The sequence below is a fragment of the Melitaea cinxia genome, chromosome 5, assembly GCF_905220565.1.
Source record: "Melitaea cinxia chromosome 5, ilMelCinx1.1, whole genome shotgun sequence".
Taxonomy (NCBI): Eukaryota; Metazoa; Arthropoda; class Insecta; order Lepidoptera; family Nymphalidae; genus Melitaea; species Melitaea cinxia.
Window position 1 is genome coordinate 5,902,060 of NC_059398.1, and position 25,036 is coordinate 5,927,095.

A 25,036-nucleotide genomic window follows, 5' to 3' on the forward strand; every position below is an offset into this window, starting at 1 on the left:
TCAGTTTTATTTCTAACCTCTCGTGTAAGTTGCTGCATCGAGCGCTTCTTGAGGCGCGGATGTCGAGCGCGCACCGGTACGGGGCAGGGTTCGAGCGCGCTCGGCACACCGGGCGGAGGGCGCGCCACTCGCCAGTAGGCGCGTTCTTGACTGTCGCTCACTATCTTGTCACCTTTCTTCCGATCTTTTGCCAGTCGAACCTAATTCAAAACATACTTATGATTTATTTCATACATTGTGTTCTTTAATGTTCACCAAAAATTAAATACAAACAACAAAAACAAAATAAAAAGATGTAGAAACTCGGTCTTATCAATAGTAAAGCATTTTTTTCGAAAAAATTTAGGACACGACATAAATCAGTAATTAGCGTATTGAAAATTTAGTTTTTAAATAGGAAGCTTCTGAGAGCAATATGTTTATTAAAATTCTAATGATATAAATGGAAAAGCGTGACATATATTTTCTCGTAAAAAGTTATTTGGTTTGTAATTACATTTAACCTTTATTTAATAGTGACTAACAGTAAATAAAGAAAGTTAGTCCACATCTGCAATGAATTATATGTACCTACCTAATAACTCTTTATTTTGAGTTTATGTTAGTTAATTATCAATTATTTTGTTCGTTTTAGATACAGTTACAAAATATATCATTTAAAGTCAAATAAATCTCTAGCGAAAATCATTAAAACGATTGCGATGAATGTTAGTTAATTCCTATTTATATAGGTTTGGAAAAAAAAGAAAAGGTCAACAATCCACGACAATCCGCTAGAATCGTATAATTATTCTGCTCTATAATATCACCTGCTCCTCCGCCTGCATAGTAATGAAGTCCCATTTGGCGGCAAGGTTCTTCTTCAAGTTAGCGAGCGCTTCTTGCTCATAGTCTTCAAGACCGTGGCGCTGTTTGTTTCGTAGTGTGCGCTTGACGAGGTAGATGGCGTACTCCACGTTGTCGGGCCCGAGCGTGGGCGCGCTCGAGCCGGCTCCCGCAACGCGTGGACCTTGCCATGGCCAATAGTAAGGACTCTAAGAAATACACAAATTAAATATAAAAATGTAACATTGTAAAAATTCGCAACTTCTGTTTTTATTTAAACTAACCCAAACTGTTACATTTAACAAATAAGTGCAAGAGAACAATATCAAAGTGTTACTTACTCGTGATCTTTTAATACTTAAGAATTATTCTCAGTACATAGTTCTAAAAAAAAGACTGCACTCCAAATGGGAAATAGTGAAGTACATGCAGAACATATTACAAAAATACGAAACGATATAGGGGACTTAGACTATCTGTTCAGATGTGTTGAAAGTGTTTATGCCTGGCATTGTTATATTTCTAATTATACTCACTTGAAATCTATAAAGAGAAGAATCATCCTTTAACACAAGGTTTTTCGAATCGTTGACAGGAAAGAAGTAACCATATTGACATAGTTGATTGGCTAAATGTATTGCTTCAACTGAAAAGGAATAAAATAGTTATTGATGAAATGATACAGTCCTACGATTTTTGTAATATACATTTATTTCTAAGGGTATCACATCAGCCAAGAAGTGGAAGAACCAGATTAATTTTAGGATGGAACATCTAATAGTACTGAAAAATACTATGATGTTTAAAGAAAGGGTTTTACTTACCGTTACTAGTTTCATCTAGGTTAAATCGCTCCATAAGCCATTCAACAAGATCATATCCTGAAATAAAAATAAGCGTATTTAATTTTTTTTAATGGCTTTTAGTTAGAATACAAGAGGGAAAAAATTTGGTACTTATTCTGTAACATCGCTTTCTACAACAAACTTTTTATAACATAACATTTTTAATTTGTAACATTATTCAATACATACTAGTGTAAGTTTAGTCATTTAAAAAATATAAAAATTGGTGACATATACGTAGGTATAGTAACAATTTTTTGTGGCATCATAATATCAGTAGAATTGAATATCATATCAAAAATTGACCGCTCCAGCGGGGTTCGAACCCGCGTCTCCGACGTACCGTGTCGGCGCTCTAGCCAATTAAGCTATGGAACGATGCACCCGCTCGAGCGAAATTTTCGATATGATACTTTTTAATTTCGGTTTAAGCGAACCGTGGCGCCGTCTATAGTGAGCTCTTTACAGAAACCCGTAACTATTCAAAGTTTCATATTACAATGAAAATCTTTGACAGGAGACGACACCGTGCTATTTTTAATATCTAAGATTTTTATTATCGATTATATTAAGCGGGTGTATCGTTCCATAGCTTAATTGGCTAGAGCGCCGACACGGTACGTCGGAGACGCGGGTTCGAACCCCGCTGGAGCGGTCAATTTTTGATATGATATTCAAAAAAATGTTTAGAATTCCTAATGTGGGTAACACAAAAATAAAAATCTTAGATATCAGTAGAATTGTTTTATACTCAGTCTGTTTATAACAATAAATTAAGAGAATATTATTATTATTGTATTTTAAAATAAAAAAGCCAATTCTTAAAAGCAGGATTATGAGTGAATATTAATAAAATTTGTAAAAATTGTTTTAATTTTGAAAAGTTTACGCTAAATATTTAAATCAACTCTTATCTGATTCGTTGAACAAAGAAATATTGGTTTTGTAAATTGAACATGAAATGACGCGCGAATCACATCACACATCAAATAATTTACATTGTCTATACATTTCTTAATAATCAATGCAATCCAGAGTAAGAAATCATGTGTGCGCGTCTCGGTGAATGTCCGACGCAGAATGTCGATGCGTTCACTATTGATTTTGCAATTAGACCCCGCAGACAGTATTGAGACTTCCACGCAATGCCTAGACTAAGGCTTAAACAACATATTTATTTCATATCGATTTAATAAACATAATTCATTCAAAATTCAAATCAAGTAATTATAATTAAAATTAATTTATTACAACATAACGTTTTGGCAATGTAGGTATAGTTTTAATTACTGAATTATTGAGTCATCTACGTTTTTTGTCCTCTTGTTGAATTGATCTGTGGGTAAATTTTACGTAAATAACCTATACTTGCATAAACTACACATATATCTGTAGTCGTTTTACTGCTTTTGTCTCTCCTAGCTGTTAGGTGTCAATTGTTTAATTATTTAATTTATTTTTGTTACTATATTAAGTAATATAATATATACTTTACAGTCAGTATTTATAACTTATTGATTTTAGATAAATAGGTAATAGTATAAAAAATAAAAATGTCTTACCCATAAAAGCCGAAGGTATAACACTAAGAAACAATTTTTGACTCCGAACTGGTACGCCGGTTTCTGGATCCTGCATCTCTTTTATCAAATTTTCCATCTAGAAAAAAATATTGCTCATCAAAAAAAGCTACGAAGCCTTTTTCTCATTTAACGATGCGTTGGCGCAATGTTCACAGCACTGGCTTGTAGCTGTTGCGCTGGCGGTTGCGGGTTCGATCCTCGCACATGACAAACATTTGAATTGACCACACAGATGTTTGCCGTGGTCTGAGTATTTGTGCAGTCCTTGTGGGTCTCCCACCGTGCCTCGGAGAGCACGTTAAGCCGTCGGTCCCGGTTGTTATCATGTACACCTGATAGCGATTGTGACTCATAGTAGGGAATATATCCGCTAACCACATTGGAGCAGCGTGGTGGATTAGGCATTCTCCTACATGGGGAAAGAGGCCCAGAAGTGGGATATTATAAGCTGAAGCGAAGCGAGGTACTTAGAATATCGAAACCCACAATTGCATTTCACATCGAGTTTTGTTGCTATACAATATGCAGGGTTTGTTAGTTAGGAGTCGTCCATTTATGTCTCAAGGAGCGGGAGGGGCAATATTGAGATATCACGTGGTTTTATTTTCCGTTGAATACCTACGCGATTTCTAAATAAAAAAAATAACAAAAACAACTAACAATCCTGCATCCTGCAACTTTAAAATTTACATCTCGATAACTTAATTATAAGTAATTTTTTTTGTCAAATCTACCTATTTAAAGATAATAAACAAAAGTATTTTTTGTACAATGTATTTCGAAATTTCAAGAATATAATTTAAATGCTTTTATGGTTATGGGTTTTTGTGTACATGGGTTAGCCTTAAACCTCAATACTCACATAGGGGGCTTAAAAAGTTTGCTATAAATATCACCCTTACCTAGGACACTGTGATATCTCCATGAATATGATGTTAAGGAATTGAGTAAAAATTATTAGTTATATGTATATTCGTATTTTATACGTCAAACCACATTATCTAACAACTTGATATACTTCAAAAAGATTATATTCATAACTCGCTGTGTTGGTTCTTTTGGTTCCGTCATAATAATAACTAGCTGTGCCCACGACTTCGTCCGCATGGAATTTAACTAAAAAGTTGTTGTTCAGTTCGCAGAGTTATAAAATAAATACATTTCTAATATAAAAGTAACCTTAGTTACTCTTTATTACATCAGCTATCTGCCAGTGAAAGTCCCGTCAAATCGGTCCAGCCGTTTCAAAGATTAGCCAGAACAAACAGATAGATAGACAAAAATTGTAAAAATTGTTATTTTGGTATATGTTCCATCTATTCATCCATATGCATTTAGTAAAAAACGATTATTTTAATATTACAAACAGGCACTCCAATTTTATTTATTTGTATAGATTACATTTAATAGAGCTGTTTGATTAATTGTCACATTTATGACCATAAATTATACTACAGCACTATACAAATCACTTTTATGGACAAAAAAAAACTTAAATAAAAATAAAGCCGACTTAAGTACGGAACGACGTCAATCATTGTATATATCCTTTGGACCCGAGTTGAAGAGAGGCCTAAAGCAAAAGGCTGTCTCTTATGATCATGATAGCCTCTCAAGTCAATAAGACTTCACAATAGCGAGGACAATGATGTATCACTCTCGATCTATAAATATTTCAAGAACCCTTACTGTAGCCGAAGGTTAAAAAAACTTCATAAAAAGTAAAATTCTCTGGTCGAATGAAAATTTTTAAGAAAAATTCTTTCGTATTTTTCTTTTAATTGAGAAAAGATTATTATCACATTTTCGAGAGCAGAGTTTTATTACTTATTATTTTTTTAATGAATGATTTGTTTTTATTGATTATTACTTGAATAAGAAGAATATTTAATATAAACCAATATCTAGTTTCAAGTCAATTTTCTTTCTAAAATACATGTATAATCTTAAATCTAATATTCCCATATTTAATTTTAGGTGACATGGTAGGGCGTAGAATAAATTTTATTTACAAAAAGTTTTGTAATAATTTAATAAACGACAAATTCGCAGAGATATTCGTAGCATGAAAGTAGCGTTTAATATTTCTATGCGCAATATTCTCGCTTCTAGCGTTGATAGGAAATAAGAGGATCGATAGGAACGCGCAGAAGAAAACCAGCTGACTCATATCCACCTCCTGATCTCGCGGAAAATTTAGCAGACAAATAGTGAATAGTTGTAAAGTGATCTTTATTTGAGAAGGATTTAGTTCAAAGTAATAACTGAAAACAGTTAACAAAATTAATGTTATAGATAATAATCGTTAAAATTATGAGGAAGTCCCGAATATATGAAAAAAATTATGAAATAAAAAATTTATATAATAATAAAAAAATTGTCAAATAAATGATGACTTTTTCAATTTTTGCGTGATAAAAAAGAATTTATACTTTTTTTGGGTAAACAAACAGTATTAAAATAGGTATAAAACAATCAGCGTTTAACGCGGATTAAAATACTTGTAGAAATATAAAGAAAAAAAAATCTATTTTAAAAGTTATTTTTTTCTGTTTTTACTAGCGATAATTAGGATGAATAAAAATATTTTCTGCGACTCAAAAACTAACTATGAAAATAATTATTTTTGTCTTTATTCTATAAAATAATGTTTTAGGATTTAATGTAGAAATAATTTAATGTTTAATGTTACGTATTATAAGTGTGTTTGTATCAATTATCAATTTTTATGAAATTTCACCACCAGAGGTCGAAATTCGACCATAATTAAAAATTTAAATGAAAGAAAACCAAAAAATAATGAAACAAGAGAACCTTTTTTACAACTTATTATTATACTTAAAAAAAAAAAACAAAAAAGTATAATAAGCGTGTGTGTAATGTTTTTTGTTTTTATTGATGTAATGTATTTTTTATGGATAATTAAAAAAAATGAGCTTGTTGCACTTCTTCTCTATATAATTGTGTTTGCTCGCAAACGAAAAAAAAACCGACTTCAATTACATCGACAAGTAATACAACGTAGATCGACGAAAAAATACTCAAGAAACTACGCGTTATCAAAGATTATTTAAAAAGTAGTAATAAGATCTCGATAAAATTTAAATGTGACCACATGATAAACATCAGCTTTCGATTAAATTAAAAATTATCAAAATCGGTACACCCAGTAAAAAGTTATTACAGATTTTCGAGAGTTTCCCTCGATTTCTCTGGGATCCCATCATCAGATCCTGGTTTCCTTATCATGGTACTAAACTTGGGATATCTCCTTTCCAACAAAAAAAGAATTATCAAAATCAGTACATCCAGTAGAAAGTTATGCGGTATAATACAACGTAGGTCGACGAAAAAAGCGTCAAGTAAAAACGCATTATTAGATATAACTCGAAAAGTAGTCGTTAGATCTCAAATAAATTTAAATGGGACCAATTGGCACACACCACCTTTCGATTAAAACAAAATTTGTCGAAATCGGTCTACCCGGTCAAAAGTTCTGATGTAACATACATAAAAAAAAAAAAAAAAAAAAATACAGTCGAATTGAGAACCTCCTCCTTTTTTGGAAGTCGGTTAATAAACTATAAGTGTGCGAAATTTCATACTCCTCCGTCTGCGTAATTTTCGTAATAATTATTTGAAAAAATAAACTGACTTCAATTACATCGACAAGTAATACAACGTAAGTAGACGAAAAATATTAACAAACGCACTAATCTTCACTACGATTTTCGAGGGTTTCCCTCGATTTCTCTGGGACCCCATCATCAGATCATGGTTTCCTTATCAGGGTACCATTTAAGATATCCCCTTACAGGGTTACACTTGATATATCCCCTTTCCAACAAAAAAATAATTATAAAAATCGGTTCATAAGCAACGAAGTTATCCCCGAACAACCATAAAAAAAATTATATAAGTATATGTATATATATATATATACGGTCGAATTGAGTAACCACCTCCTTTTTTGAAGTCGGTTAAAAAGGGGTACAAAGTTTTTGCTTTACGTATTAACATATAGATAAGTGCGATGTTGTGGTTATACGAGTGTAAAATATGGTCGAAGAAGTTTCAAGCGTAAGGCTGACCTAATATAAAATATACGTAGTGCCTTTGTTTCATACAGGAAGGACGCTTAGCGTTATTGTAAAACATACATTATTTTAATTAAAAAATATTTTGTTTTATTGTTAACCGAGACATGAAATTCCGGTTAGGTTTAAAAACATACTACCTAATTAAAATATGTACTTTTTCGTGCAATATATTCATATAAATAAAAATTAATAGTAAAATTTTTTGTTAGGCGCAAAACTCGAGAACGGCTGGAACGATTCGGTTAATTTTTTAACGTTTCTAGTACTTTGGAGACGGTAAAAATTAACACACAGCTCAGTTCAGTGCCATATGCAAGTGATTTTAAATGATAAACAAATTTTTACATTTTAAATGTCCACCTTGTGTAGAAAACTTACTTTCTTACATCTAACCTTACACCAAAAACCTTAGGACTAGACTTCAACGTTTTCCACAACCATAGATCGTTGCTTGTGAAATAGAAAATTTTAAAAAACGATCTGCTTCTATTACTATAATTCTGCATTTCAAAATTTTCGAGAATTTATATCTTATAATTACGTACTTTGAATGCTATTATCTGTTAGATTATAATAGATTTTGATAGCTCATTTGCTCTTTACGCCTATGTCATTATGTCCAGTGCCTGGGTATGTCATTTGTGCTTATGACGTTATTAAAAAAAATTATGATAAAAACTATGAATTTTATTACAAATATTAGTAAAATAAAATAAAGGTTTGGTAGATACTGAAATAAATATAACACGAGTAGAGAAAACTGCGAAAATTTACCATTTACACAAAAACTTGTTGCAAAGGAAAAAACTCATTACTTACCGAAATTTGTTTCAATTTACGGCACCCTCATAAATGAGAGAAGTGCGTTCAAATTTTGGTAGGTTATTGAAAACCATGAGGGTCACTTGGTAATCTGGTACTAAGTTTCCTGTACCACCTATTTGGAATTATGGGCCCTGTAGCGTTTTTAGCCGACTTCTAAATTATTGTATGCGAGTATAGAGTGAGTATAGAGCGAACACATTTATGTACACACGTATATGTTTCCCCTAACTATTACTTTAATTTCAACTTCATGTTGTTGTGACTTTTGATAGCTAGTTTTAAACAAATCTCATATAAATAAAATAATATTGGTACGAAATTATCGACTCTTAATCGGATTTAACTGTCGATGCTCCGAGTAATTTGTTACGCTATCGGGCTAACGACCGATTTGCGACGTTGATGAGAGAGCCATCAAACGCGAACTAGACTTTAATTGATATGCTATCAAATTTATAATCATTATGCTGCGTGAACTTTTGTTCTTTAAGAATTGCTTGTTTCAAATGTTCTTGTGTTATTTTACAACTTGTACTTTTTATTATTATTGATAATTGAGTTTTTTGTAAGTTACTTATTTGATTTTTTTTTTGGTTATTAACTAGGTCAACAAACAACCGTAAGGCTCATCTGATGGTTAGCAATTACCGTAGCTTATAGACGCCTGCAACAACAGATGCATCGCGAACGCGTTGTCGACCCAATCCCCAATCGTCCTCCCCCAGGAGCTCTGGTTACAACAGGCACAATACTGCTTGAAAACAGTATTATTTACCTGTGGTCTTCAGGAAGATCGAGGTACTACCCCAGTCGGACGGAAATTCCTGCTGTACCCTTAAATTTGTAAAAAAATGTCAATGATTTAATGTCTGTGTTTATTTGCACTACGAGTATACTATCACCATTGCTTTAACACCAATCACGAGTATTACAAAAACCTTTATGTTTAGTAAACGTCTATAGAAAAAAGATTTTTTCTACTTGCTGACATTGCTTTTTTTATATTTAAGTTAATTGAAAACAATCAAAATACCTGCTATACTAAAAAGAATAAAATATAAATAAAAAAGAAATAAAATTTAATTTATAAGTTTTTTTATCATACCAGTAGTCAAAGGCAAATGTTTATTACGACCAAATTTTATAGATACCGTGGATATTATTTCTATAAAACAGTCGTTTTCTTATATTTTTATACGTCGGTTAATTCGTGACAGTGTTCGGGGTTTACTTGCAAGCGGGTCTGCGTTGATTCGTCCCCCAAGAACGGAGAAGGCGGTGACGTCACGTGTCCGATCAATAGATAGCCGGTTCTGAGTCCGCTAATACCTCATAAGGATATTGCTACAGATTTTTGTGCGTTATTTTCATTATAAATTCGTAGCAAAATTTTAAACGCGATATTCAAAGATAAGTTACCATTTGCAACTAATAATTTTTTTACTTGTACCCGAAATTTTTGCGGGATTTGAACTTACACGAGAAAAACCGTCACAACTCACAGATATTATTAAATAGCTATGTCCCGCGGTTTCACTCGCGTTAATAATTTGAGGAAAAAACGTACTAAGATATTATTATATCCTTTCTCGGTAATTGACCATTCAACATAAAATATATTTTTAATTAAAACCAGTAGTTTCTGAGATTAGCGTGTTCAAAAAAACAAACAAACTCTTCGGCTCTATAATATTACTATAGACAAAACAGCGACACTATGAAAAACAAATTTCTGAAGTAGGTACGGTAGTAGGTATACAACAAATAAAATTTATAAAATTTTAAATTGCGACGTCATCCTGGTGCCTACTGCATGGATAAAAATATATAAAATAGAGCACAGGAGACACATAGGAGAAGATTTTTGTAATTTTTATTAATGTATTTAGATTGTATTTTTATAATTTCGTATACCTACTTACTTATAATTGGCATGCATGTATTATTATCGAATTAATTTTTTTAAAGTAAACGGTTTTTTTGTAATTGAATTTGAATTTTTCTGTCATCAGTTATAAACAAATGACATAAATAAAGTAGTCTTAGAATTCAGCGATTATACATATATACTAATAAAATAGAATAATAAAAACCAGATTGCTGTTTAAATAATGCTAAGTACCTGGGTGACCGAACTTAGCTCGGTATTTTTAGTAAATCGTGTTTTTTGAAAATCATATTTAAATACGAATTACATATTTATAAAATATGAATAATATTTTTTTCCGACAATGATTTAAAAAATATATATATATAAAAAATCAAAAATAAAAAAATAATTAATAAATAATAATGGTAAAATATTTTTCGATTTCACATACATTATTAAATAAAAAATAACGAGTGCAGTTAGAAAAAAAAAGAAAAATAATAATCGATTGAGGATTTGAACTGTAGTCTATTGGGACGATCGCGACCGGCCGATTTTCCACCTGAGCTATTACAACTTTACTGACATTCGCGAAATTTACCTTCGTATTCTAACAATATTTTTTTACTCCCTAAAAACAAGGATAAAATGACATTTTCTAAAAATGAATCCTAGCTAGATGGATTTTCTCTCCCCCGAAACCTTCTATATACTAAATTTTATGAAAGTCGTTGGAGCCGTTATCGTATTATCCTTTATATATATATATATATATATATATATATATATATATATATATATATATATATATATATATATAAAGGAATATATTCCTTTGAGTTTGTATATTTGTATAGTACCTTTTTTATAGAAGTAGTAATATGTATTGTTTTTACAAAGAGATTTTGACATTGCGTTATAGTCACATATAAAAGAAATATTTAAGTTTAATTTTATGTATAGGAATTGGTAAATAGCTTTAAATGTCGTTTCTTTGTTTTTTCAGGTAGATTAAGGGTTTTTATAATTAATTTTGTATCATAATGTATAAAAAAATTGTATAATAAAATCTTTGTTTTTTCAGAGCAACACATTGTATAATTTTCCAATTCCAATTCTAGCTAAATAACTAATGTGTTATAAAACGACATTTTTAGTAAAAATATAAATAATAAAAACATGGAAAAATTGCGATTCACGTTCGCATTATTAGCAGCATCAGATAAAAAAAACCAATGTGATCTGCATAACATCAATAGAGATAAAATGATTAAAATATGATTAAAAAAAAATATATATATTTTATAATTTTATAACAAAGTAAAAGCTAATAAAATTAAACCTTACAAAATATGTGAAAATTTAAATAAAGGTATACGTTTCCATCACGAAGAAGAGTGCTGGTTTAAACAGAGTGATAATTATAAAAACAAGAGAAACTATAATAAGAATGTAAACAATACGATATTAGATGTTGAATTGAGCAATAATGAGCAAAAAAAACGAATAATAACACCATTAATTAAAGTCAAACTAACATTAGAAAAAAATTAACATATTTGGTATATATGTTTCAGGCTCTAATGTTTCTTTAACAAATTCAAAATTATTAAGAATAAAGAAAGGGGAAACAAATGAGAAAAAAAAATTAATTAAAGCCAATTTAATAACAATTAATGGTGTTAAAAATACGAAAGGTTTGACAACAATAAATATTAAAGTTTTTGATATAGAAAAAAAAGTAGATGTTTATATTGTAGATAGAAAAGATTTTAAATATGATTTCCTAATTGGACAAGACATGATAAAAGAATTTAATTTGATTCAAAACGAAAATTTGGAAGTGACTCAGAAAACAGAAAACAATTTTACAAAGGAGGAACTATATAATAAAAATTAATGTAATGATAATGAAGATAAAAGAAACTTTAATTTTATAAATTTTAATGAACATGTCAAAGAAGAAGAGTTTACAATGGATTTGAGTCATTTAAATAATCAACAAAAATCTGAAATAAATAAACTGATTGCTAAATATAAATCAAGCTTTGCAAAAGATAAATATGACATTGGAACAGTAAAAGACTACGAGGCACGCATTGATCTGACAGTGGACAAATACTGTAGTAAAAGGCCATACAAATGTTCAATAGAGGATAAATTAGAAATAGAAGAACAAGTAAGAAAATTACTAGAAAGAAATCTGATAGAGGAATTATATAGTCCATTTGCAGCACCAGTAACCTTAGCTTACAAAAAAGAAGACAATAGAAAAACCAGATTGTGTATTGATTTCAGAGATTTAAATAAAATAGTGATACCGCAGGCTCAACCGTTTCCATTAATTGAGGACTTAGTGATAAAAACCAGAAACTGTAAGAACTTTTCAACATTTGATATAAACTCTGCATTCTGGTATATTCCCTTGCGAATCGAAGATAGAAAAAAAAAAACAGCTTTTGTAACACAGGACGATTATCAATGGAGATGCTTACCTTTTGGTTTGAAAACCTCTTCAGCTATTTTTCAAAGAATATTAAGTAGTATACTAAGAAAGCACAAATTAACAGATTTTACAGTTAATTTTATTGATGACATTCTGATATATGATGTGCTGTGTGGCTACGGCACTAAAGAATTTAGCCACCCCCTCTCTTTCCGTGGGTGTCGTAAGAGGCGACTAAGGGATAACAAGGTTCCACAACCACCTTGGAACTTAAGAAGCCGACCGATGGCGGGATAACCATCCAACTGCTGGCCTTGAAATACACAGGCCGAAGACGGGCAGCAGCGTCTTCGGTGCGACAAAGCCAGTACTGCGGTCACCAACCCGCCTGCCCAGCGTGGTGACTATGGGCAAAACACATGAGTTCACGTTATTTTTAGCGTCAACTTGTGGAGGCCTATGTCCAGCAGTGGACTGTATAGGCTGTAATAATAAAAATAAAAAAAATTCTGATATACTCTAAATCTTAAGCATATAAACCATATATCACAGGTTTTGGAAGCAATAAAAAAAGAGGGTTTCAGATTAAAATTCACGAAATGTACATTTGCCTCAAATTCGGTAAAATATCTTGGGCATATAATACAGGAAAATACAGTTAGACCAGTAAGAGATAACTTAATTTCAATAAGGAATTTCCCAACACCAAAAACTCAAAAAAATATTAGGCAACTTTTAGGAAAAATTAATTTTTACCGCGAATATACACCAAACAGCTCAATAATTTTAGAACCACTTCATAATTTACTAAGATAAAATCAAAAATTCATTTGGTCAACGGACTGTCAAGAAGCTTTTGAAAAAATGAAACAGCTACTATGTTTACAACCAATATTAGAAATATTTGATCAGGATTTGCCAATAAATATATACACAGATTCATCATTAGAAGGTATTGGAGCGGTTTTAAAGCAAGTACAGCCAAATAATAAAGAAAGACCTGTTGCATATTTCTCAAAAAATTAAATGAAGTACAAAAAAAGAAAAAAGCTAAATACTTAGAATGTTTAGCCATTAAAGAAGCAATAAAATACTGGCAATACTGGCTAATAGGTAAAAAGTTCACTGTATATTCGGACCACAAACCTTTGGAAAGTTTAAATATTAAGTCTAGAACGGATGAAGAATTAGGAGAATTAACATATTATCTGTCACAATATGATTTCACAATAAAATATGCTCCAGCAAAGAAAAATTTAGAGGCAGACTGCTTAAGTAGAAATCCAGTATTGGAAGCCAATAAAGATATAAATGAACAATTAAAAATAACAAATTTAATAACATTAGAGGATATAATAACCGATCAAGAGAGAAATGAGGATATTAAAAAACATAAACATAACTTAATACAAAGAGATAAAATATATTACAAGAGAGTAAATAAACAAGAAAAAATTATATTATCAGAGGAATTCAGTAATTTTTTTTTAAATAATTGTGTTTGCTCGCAAACGAAAAAAAACCGACTTCAATTACATCGACGAATAATACAACGTAGATCGACGAAAAAATAGTCAAGTAAGTAACGCGTTATCAAAGATTACTCAACAAGTAGTTATCAGATCTCGATAAAATTTATATGTGACCACATGATAAACATCAGCTTTTGATTAAATTAAAAATTATTAAAATCAGTACACCCAGTAAAAAGTTATTACGCATTTTCGAGAGTTTCCCTCGATTTCTCTAGGATCCCATCATCAAATCCTGGTTTCCTTATCATGGTACCAAACTAGGGATATCTTCTTTCCAACAAAAAAGAATTATCAAAATCGGTACACCCAGTAAAAAGTTTTACACATTTTCGAGAGTTTCCCTCGATTTCTCTAGGATCCCATCATCAAATCCTGGTTTCCTTATCATGGTACCAAACTAGGGATATCTTCTTTCCAACAAAAAAGAATTATCAAAATCGGTACACCTAGTAAAAATTATTACGGATTTTCGAGAGTTTCCCTCGATTTCTCTAGGATCCCATCATCAGATCCTGGTTTCCTTATCATGGTACCAAACTAGGAATATTACCTTTCCAACAAAAAAGAATTATCAAAATCGGTACACCTAGTAAAAATTATTACGGATTTTCGAGAGTTTCCCTCGATTTCTCTAGGATCCCATCATCAGATCCTGGTTTCCTTATCATGGTACCAAACTAGGAATATTACCTTTCCAACAAAAAAAGAATTATCAAAATCGGTACACCCAGTAAAAAATTATTATGGATTTTCGAGAGTTTCCCTCGATTTCTCTAGGATCCCATCATCAGATCCTGGTTTCCTTATCATGGTACCAAACTAGGGATATCCCCTTTTCAACAAAAAAAGAATTATCAAAATTGGTACATCTAATAGAAAGTTATGCGGTATAAAACAACGTAGATCGACGAAAAAAGCGTCAAGTAAAAACGCATTATTAGATATAACTCAAAAAGTTATTGTTAGATCTCAAATAAATTCAAATGGGACCAAATGACACTCATTACCTTTCGATTAAAAGAAAATTTGTCGAAATCGCTCCACTCAGTCAAAATTTCTGAAGTAACATAAAAAAAAAAAAAAAATACAGTCGAATTGAGAACCTCCTCCTTTATGTCATATAGGTATAAAACAAATGCAGAAAAAAAAAATAGGAAAATGTTATACAGCAAAGAATTTAACAAAAAATATTAATGATTTATGCAAAAAATGTGAAATATGTTTAAAGCATAAATCAAGAGGACTAATAAAATACGGTTCTATGTCGCACTTAGGTCCTGCCTCAAAACCATTAGAAATTGTCTCAATAGACACAATTGGAGGTTTTGGCGGCTCTCGATTAACAAAAAAATATTTGCATCTTTTGGTTGACCATTTTACTCGATATGCATATATAACAACATCGAAGACACAGAGTGCTAAAGATTTTATAAAGCTAATAAATAAAGTTCCGAATTGTAACGAAATTGACATGGTACATACTGACCAATATCCTGGACTGAACTTAAAAGAATTTAAAGATTTTTTAAATGAAAAATCAATTACCCTTATTTTCACTGCAGTAAATTCACCATTTTCAAATGGTCTTAATGAAAGATTAAACCAAACACTTGTAAATAAGATAAGATGCAAAATAAATGAAAAACCATATACTAAAGCATGGATTACCATTGCTCATAACTGTGTGGATAGATATAATAACACTGAACACACTGTCACAGGATTCGCTCCGAGATATCTATTAGATGGTACAGATCTTTTATTCATACCAAATGAAATAAAAATAGAAAAAAGTACAGATGACTGGATTAAAGATAAAAAAAATAGCATTTGAACGATCTGTTAAGTCACATATCTTATACTATTAAACGAGCAATTCTTGTATATATATATATATATAATCTGAATCTCGGAAACGGCTCCAACGATTTTCATAAAATTTAGTATACAGGCGGTTTTGGGGGAGATAAATTCATCTAGCTAGGATTCATTTTTAGAAAATGTCGTTTTATCCCTGTTTTAGGGAGTGAAAAAATATCGTTAGAATACGAAGGTAAATTTCGAGTCTGTCAATTCAGTTGCAATAGTTCGATGAGAAGTCGGCCGGTCGGGATCAACCAAGAAGATCATGGTTCAAATCCCCATGTCCCTGATGAATTATTTTTCCTTTTTTTTCTAATTGCACTCGTTATTTTTTATTGAAATAGGCAGTTCTTATTTTTTATTATTATGTCGTTAAAATCGAAAAATATTATTCATATTTTATCATTATTATTTTTTAATTTTTTTTTATTTTTGATTTTTTATTTTTATTTATAGTTTTTATTATTGTCAGTAAAAAAAATATTATTCATATTTTATAAATATGTAATTCATAAATATGATTTTCAAAAAAAACACGATTTGTTGGAGCGCCTATCAGTTTTTGAGAAGCAATTACTCTCAATCTTGTAATTGTGTATTTTATATCAATTTTTAATTTATCGTTATTTTTTATTTTTATTTTGTGTTAATTCATTATTAGTAATTGTGTTTGCAGGCAAACGAAAAAAAATCGACTTCAATTACATCGACAGGTAATACAATGTAGGTACACGGAAAAATAGTCGAGAAATACGCATTATCAAAGATTACTCCAAAAGTTGTAATCAGATCTCGATGAAATATGACCACATGATAAATATCGGCTTTCGATTAAGTTAAAAATCATCAAATTCAGTACACCCAGTAACATACGTTCAGTGAACATACGTTCAGTATTATGTAGTTAATGTAAAGTTATGTGGATTTTCGAGAGTTTCCCTCGATTTCTCTAGGAGCCCATCATCAGATCTTGGTTTCATTACCATGCTACCACACCAGGGATATCTTCTTTTCACCAAAAAAAGAATTATCAAAATCTTTTCATAAACGACGAAGTTATCCCCGAACATACATTAATATTTATACTAGCGACCCGCTCCGGCTTCGCACGAGTATAAACTATAATTATAGCCTATGTCATTTACTAAAAAAAATGATTAAAATCGATCCAGTAGTTTTGATTTATTCATTACTGCCCGTGGCCCGCACGCGTTAAGAGCCATTTCACAATTTTACGCTCTGCAAGTTTAGGTAAATTTGGTCGCATCGCGCGAGTCGTACGAGCCGCGCGATCTTTGTGCTAGTACGTATAGTGTGACAACCAAAAGACCATCGTGATCATTTTCTGATGTATAATAAAAATTATAACTATGGTATAAAATGTTTTTTACATAATTAATTTGTTAAAAATTTCAAGTATGTTATATAACAACAGTCAATAAATTTAAAATAAAATTAAAAAAATCAATTTTATGAAACAATTTTTTTAAATTGATTTAGTTTTTTCAGTTTACGAATGAATCTAATATTTACGATATGAATAAAAAAGCATTTAATGACATCGACACCAACAAACATATTAATTAACAAATAACAAGACAAACAGATTGAAATGCCTATTTGTATTGATAGTGTGAGAAAAGAAAATTAAATTATACATTTGTTTACAGAAATTATCATTATATTATTTTACAGTCATTTTCGTAATATGTTTATTTTATTTATATTTTATTATGAAAGTATCAAATGCGTTTTATCCGCTATAACAACAGGCGCTTGGCGCGTGTGAGCGAAAGAGACGGCTGCGCAGAATTTGGCGTGGACCTTACCTCTAAGAGCGCTAGCGCTCGACTGATTTACCGGGCTTGATGCGTGGCAATAAATACTATCTTTTTATTATTTAATATAAAATGTATTAAAAATAATTACATCTTTTAATTATTTTTTTTTGTATTCCTTAATGATGTAAGTTTACTTTGATGAAGATAGTTCGTTAAAATTTCTTAGTTTTCTAAGAGAAATATCGCTTTTAAAATTGTACTTATTTGGAAAATATTCGTAACTTTAAATTTTTTTTATCGTTTAATAGAGATACAAATGGAATAAAAATCTATGATAGTGGACAACAAAATTATATTCCACATATTATGATATATTTTTAAAATGGTTTCAACGTAGAGGTTATTGAAAAGTAGGACTTCAAAGTATACATTGCGACCGTTTACCCAGGGAGGAGGCTGATGAAAAGGTTAATAATTTTATACACATAATATAAATCAAATGTGTGGCTACGGCACTAAAGAATTTAGCCACCCCCTCTCTTCCCGTGGGTGTCGTAAGAGGAGACTAAAGGATAACAAGGTTCCACAACCACCTTGGAACTTAAGAAGCCGACCGATGGCGGGATAACCATCGAACTGCTGGCTTTGAAATACACAGGTCGAAGACGGGCAGCAGCGTCTTCGGTGCGACAAAGCCAGTACTGCGGTCACCAACCCGCCTGCCCAGCGTGGTGACTATGGGCAAAACACATGAGTTCACGTTGTTTTTGGCGTAAACTTGTGGAGGCCTATGTCCAGCAGTGGACTGTATAGGCTGTAATGATGAATATAAATCAAAATTCTGATCTGACTATGGACTACAACAAAGGTTGCTCTATTATATTTCAAGAATATAAATTACATTATTGCATCCAACACTGAGATTAACGACGTCAAAATATTACAATTTCGAGGATTGTTACCGATTTTTGTGAAATGGCTCTTAACTTTAGAGTAAAAGCCGGCAGGAACTGCCGCAAACGCTACGTACCGCAATTTTTAAATCTATAATATCTTCAAAAATATTTATTTAAATTATATAGGTACTGTAAAGGGCCATATAGATCTATATTAAGTCAACAATGTATTTAAGGTATTTAATTAGATAAGGATTAATGCTGTATTGATTAAAATCGCTTTGAAAATTAGCCATTATTTGTCGTAAAAAGTAAATGACATATATACCATAGCGGAGTTTTCTGTAGAACTTTTCAATGTGTATAATACTTAGTACATTATTTTGATAAATCTCGTAGGGTTCAGGCTGCGTTTGCAATGTAAGCGGAAAAATTGTAATTATTTACGACATCACAATAGAAACCTCAAAAATAACAGTATATCTCCACTATTTAATGGATGTTATTATAGATATAAACCTCCCTCTTCAATCACTCTATCTATTAAAAAAAACCGCATCACAATCCCTTGCGAAGTTTTAAAGATTTAAGCATACATAGGGACATAGGGACAGAGAAAGCGACTTTGTTTTATACTATGTAGTGATATATATATCGCAAATTCGGTGCAACAAAGTCACAACAGCTCATTTCTTAATTTTACAGGAGAGGACTTTTAATTTTTTTTTTCGCTTTTACTTCCTCATTTCTGGATTATTATTTATGGTACGTTTGAAATCTTTATAAAATTAATAGTTTATCTTATATTAAATTATCAAAAAGTCCTAATAAAAGACATAACAAAAAAAGTGTCCTGAATTGTGACTTTGTTGCACCGAAGTTGCGATATATATATATATATATATATTGAGTTTCCTTCAGCCGAATTGAGTAACGTCCTCCTTTTTTTGAAGTCGGTTAAAAAAGACTTCATCCAAACCGGCAGCGAATCATTTTAACTCTCTCTTCTACTACTAATCCTTCAAGATTTACTAAAAATACCGAGCGGAGCTCGGTCACCCAGGTACTATATATTAAGATGATATTTGATAAATATAGAACACATCACAAGTTTAATGAAGGTGAAATGGTATATGTCGAAAATAGGCCTAAATTAAATAAAAAAAAATTAGATGAATTAAGGATTGGTCCTTTTAAAATAAATAAAAAAATATCAGATTCAATATATGAGGTTAATACAGGTCATAGAAAATTGGAGTCAAATTTATTTCACATTACTAAACTTATTCCTGTCCCTGCTGAAGAAGACAGTGGCGAAATGTCGGAGGAAATTTTCTAACCTAGGGGGGGAGATATGAAGGAATAAATTCCTTTGAGTTTGTATATTTGTATAGTACCTTTTTTATAGCAGTAGTAATATGTATTGTTTTTATAAAGAGATTTTGACATTTCGTAATAGTCACATATAAAAGAAATTTTTAATTTTATGTATAGAAATTGGTAAATAGCTTTAAATGTCGTTTCTTTGTTTTTTCAGGTAGGTTAAGGGTTTTTATAATTAATTTTGTATCATAATGTATAAAAAAATTGTATAATAAAATCTTTGTTTTTTCAGAGCAATACATTGTATAATTTTCCAATTCCAATTCTAAGTAAATAGCTAATGTCTTATATATATATATATATATATATATATATATATACAAGAATTGCTCGTTTAATAGTATTAGATAGATAATAATACCTACTGTACTAATAATGGTATTATAGAGCGCGTAATTAATATCTGAATATGGATATTAAGTGATAAGCGTTTGGTTAATATAATAAAATCAAGAGTTCTAGTAAAGTACGTTCTGGTATAGTGGTGACGAAAATTCCATTAACTTATACTATTTAGTATCCATATACAATGTATAAATTTTCCTGTCTATATAGTCAAGCTTGCTCGACGCAGAGTAATCAATATAATCAGAGTTCGCGTACAATATGAGTATATTGTTATCATTTGTGTTTGTTGTCCCGAGGGACGCAACAAAAGGAGTAGCGGCTCGTATAGGGCTCCATTACAATGGCAATAAAGGTTAGCCGTAATAAAAGATAGCATCGGAAATAATTAATAAACGCAAATTCAGGTATTGTGGTTTACCTTTATATAATGCGAAGTGAAGGTTTTGCCCACATGGGGTTACTGCTCTATTTTAAGAGTATAATAGTTATATTTTTTGTGATAATACACAAAGAAAGTCAAGAAATTTTCGTCGATAAATATGCTTTGTTTTAAAAAATGTTGAATAGCCCATAAAATTAATATAATTAAAATACTACACACATCAGCCTATCGAAGTCCACTGCTGGACGTAGGCCTCGCTAAATTCGCGCCAAACATCCCGGCCCCTCGCAGTCCCCATCCAGCCTCCACCAGTAGTCAAAATAGTCGGGAATAGTGGGGCTGCCGGGATCTAAGGGTCGAAATTTTTGGCGCGTACTCATGAGTTTTGCCCATAGGCACGACGGAAAAAGAGGGAGAAGGGAGGCTATATTCTAAGCTGCCGTAGACACACACCAAATGATTAATATACTAAGTACATACGATACGTGATCGAGGTTTTTCCCTTATGCGGCTTAGTTAGGTTATGTTAGTTAGCATACTGTTTTCCAGCCTATTCCTTCTTCAATGAACATATTTTTAACGTAAATTTTTTTATCCGACCAGTTGGTCATATGATGGTTTTTTTTATATCCTCGAGCTTTTGAAACCCATGTCCTTTTTTATTCCTAAAACATGCTATGTTTTTTATCAAAGTAGGCATTATTCAACAACATCATTGCTTAACTTAGACTATCTTAATGTACGCAAATTCCGGGACCCTCCAATTAAAGCGGCTGAAGGCTCCCGCAGGGGTTTGGTCGATATTGCACCCCCAAGTGCTGGAAACTGAAGGACTGCCTACCCGGGCGTCCTGGATATCACCCGTAAATGCAAGGGTCCTCTGCGATACCAAAAAAAAAAACTATCTTAATGTCTCTAACAGAGACATGAGTCCACCGAACGGTTCTTATTCTAACGTATACGATGCAATTTTTTTTTATTTTACAACTATTCTATTTATTTATTCAAGATATATAAATTTATCTATATGTTAAAATTAAGTATTTTATATAATTATATCTTACATTATCTACACGAACAACACATTTTCCTAATAAAAATATATTTATATCTATCATATAATATATACATATTTTTACATTTTATCCTATCCCACTTCTGCCCCCAAGTAAAACAACCTATTCGCATTTTACTTTAACACTTGTGATTGATTGATTGAAAATCGCGTTTTCAAACATAATTTTTTTTACACTTTACACTATATCGGATATGTACTTACATCATAGATTTGAATGTGGTAAAAAAATTAACTAATTTTAAAGTAACAAAGGCATTTTTTAAATCTGTTTTTTTTTTTTATATATAATTACTGCAATTATTTCACAAGAAGTACATTTATTTATAGTAACGACTAAAACTCAAGTAGAGTCAAAAGTTGAACGAATCGGTGGCGTATTTTAAGATTCAGTTTACTTCCCTCGAATTTTTCAGCTGACCTTTTTTTAGGTCGCCCATTTCATAAATTCATCATTTTTACATCCCTAGTACATATGCTCGGCTTGCGCCGCCCCTCCTGGTCGGCCTATGCGGCCCCTCGCAGTACGCTGCCCCGGACCACGGCCCTTTTAGACCTAGAGTACGCCAATGAAACAAAGATACAACTAGCTAAATAGAACTTAGCTTCCAATGAAAGTCATTAATTTTCGATTTGCATTAGAGTAAATATTTAAATTTGAAAAGTATCGTAAAAATTTTCATTAAACTGAATACATGATGTTTTGAAAAGCCTCATTTTTGAAGTATTTCAAAAAAGTGAACAACATAATTATTATGTATTTTATTTGCCATCAGCCAGATAGCTAAATATTTACATAACCTACACTCTAATCGGTCATCTATACAGTAAGTATGGAGACTTTTGGTGAGTAATCATCCCGTCTCTAAGCATACAAATGGGGTGACATATTTACTTTAATAATTAAGTTTGTGAATCAAACCAACCATACGCAAATTGATTATTATTGGATGTTATCCGGTATGATTAGTTTTAGTGAAAATAAAAATGTTTAAATATAAACTTTATAGTTTAGTCAAAAAGTTTAAAAACGTATTAAATAGAGAATAAGCCTCTAAAAATATGAGTCATACCTCATTCGACTCGGAATGACAATAGAATGAATAAATTCCCTTCGGAAGAAAGTTTTAAAGTCCATTTTTCAACAAATAGGGCTATTGTTAATTAACAAAAAAATTCCCGACCTCCCGTCTTCATTGCTGATAACAAAAAAATGTTTAAGTATTTACTTTATAAGTTTTTCGCTTTTTGGTGCCTTTCTTTTATATATACACTAAAAGGGTGACGTTGTCAAAGTTTTTAAAAGTTTGAAAAGTCGTGTATTTTGTTTGTGATAGTTTTGAAAATGATGAGTAATTCATTTTTCGTTAACTGGAAAAAATAATACAGAATCTTATCAGGATCCAAATACGTCCAAAATAATAATAAATTAACGTAGTATTTTGTACTATAATTAATCAATAAAGCTAAACACTTAAAAATATCACTGAACTAGCTAAGTACTTATTTATTTTTTATATTCAAACATAGAAAAAAATATTAAATGTAGATAATATAGGCTACCAGTAAAAAAAATTACAATAAGTTTTAACTGATATGTACTATTTTAGGGTATTTTTTTTTTGGTATTGCGAAAATAAGAACATAAAATTAACAAAGAGTCCAATGTCTGATCACCTAACCTGCTTCTTAATTTTACGTTTCCTTACAAAAATGAAAATTAAAAAAAGAGTGCGCGCGTAGTTTTTTTCTTATGTACGGGTATTAACAGAACTAACGTTATAGTGTATATTTCTTTTATAATTCTGATAGGTTAAAAAATTATGTGTTTTTTTTTATATATTTCAAATCCTGAAAATCCCGGGTCTGTACAAATGTATTTTTTTCATTTCACTACCGAAAAATGACCAGGATCGAATTGCCTCGGTATGGCTTATATTTTTAGAGATAATTCTGTATTTACCACGTTTTTTATCTTGATGACTAGACTATTAAGCATAAATTGAATTTTAATGTGTTATCTGAAACCCGTTCTATTGTCTACATTGTTATGAAATTAATAAGGTCCAGTTTTACCGATTGCCTTTGAAGCTACCTGACGTTTGACGATATCCAACAGATAAAAAATTACGAACTATTTTCCTTTTTCACTATCGAATTCAAATTTATTACGAAATAATTATTATTCGAATCAAAATTGTGTAACTTAAAGTTTTAGTTTACTAATTGAGGTGAAATAGGCTGAAATGATCTACGAACTCCTGTTGTTAAAGTCTACTATCATTAGCTTATAATGCTTATGTGCAGGGTAAACTTTATCCAGAACAAATTAAATTTTTGTGTTATCTCGTGAATAATGCGTGTTTGTCTTCTCATTTTACATGTCTAATTGTAATTAACTAATTGTAAGTCGGCAAACAAGCTTTCGGCCCACATGACGGTAAGCGGTTACCCTAGCCTATAGACGCTTGCGACACTAGAAGCATCGCTAGCGCGTTGTCGACCCTACCCTTCCCAGGTATCTCTAGCCACCTTACACACAACAGAAAGACAATTTAGGAGCAGTACTATTTACCTGTAAAAATTTTAGTGCTAAAAATAAAATATATCATTAGTTTTACCTTATCGAAAGCGAGGGGTCTGTGCCTCGGCACGTCCGCGAGTTCCATGTTGTCGTGAGGGTGGGGCGGGGGGTGCGGGCGCGGGGGCTGCGCGCGCGCCGCTAGCCGACCTCCATGGGCGTCTGCCGCAGGGGCCGCATGCCGCTCGCGCCCGCGCTGCGCCCCCGACACCTATAACAAACGGTTTTATTTGACATTTCATGCTTCCTTACTCGCCGCTAAGAACCGTAGTGTTCGATAGCAATCAAAAATTCTTTATTTCTCATAAAATTATAATATACATTTTAAGTATAACATTTAAAATATACATTTTAAGTTTAAATCTATGTATAGAAGACAACAAATTTATATATTTAGACAATTTATATAAAGCATATATTAGGGTACGAAATAAATAAATATTACAATAAATTCAGTAGTTTCAGGATACACTATAATACTTAATTTATAAAATAAAATAAAAAACTTTTCATAGGAAAGTATAAGTATAAAATTTATAATGACAGATTAAGCTGAAATGATTATTTACGCTGTTGATCTCAGTCAATCTACATAGTCAACTAAGTATATGTTTATTACAGCTATATTTTATATAATCCAGTACGCGTATAATATATACCTCTAATTGTGGTAGGTATTGTGGTAGGTACACAGCTAA

At 31.3% G+C, this 25,036-nt stretch overlaps 1 protein-coding gene across 1 annotated transcript in view; it reads right to left on the reverse strand.

Moving 5' to 3' along the window:
• LOC123653461 overlaps positions 1-24,441 on the reverse strand; it is a 30,080-nt gene extending 5,639 nt beyond the window's left edge. Inside the window, exons 1-6 of the mRNA XM_045589458.1 lie at positions 24,379-24,441; positions 3,233-3,329; positions 1,650-1,706; positions 1,362-1,471; positions 810-1,034; positions 18-200 (exon numbers count right to left, since the gene is read on the reverse strand). Of these exons, the coding sequence (XP_045445414.1) occupies positions 18-200; positions 810-1,034; positions 1,362-1,471; positions 1,650-1,706; positions 3,233-3,329; positions 24,379-24,426 (720 nt within the window). The 5' untranslated portion in view covers positions 24,427-24,441. The remainder of the gene's footprint in view (positions 1-17; positions 201-809; positions 1,035-1,361; positions 1,472-1,649; positions 1,707-3,232; positions 3,330-24,378) is intronic.
• Between the last annotated feature and the right edge of the window lie 595 nt (positions 24,442-25,036).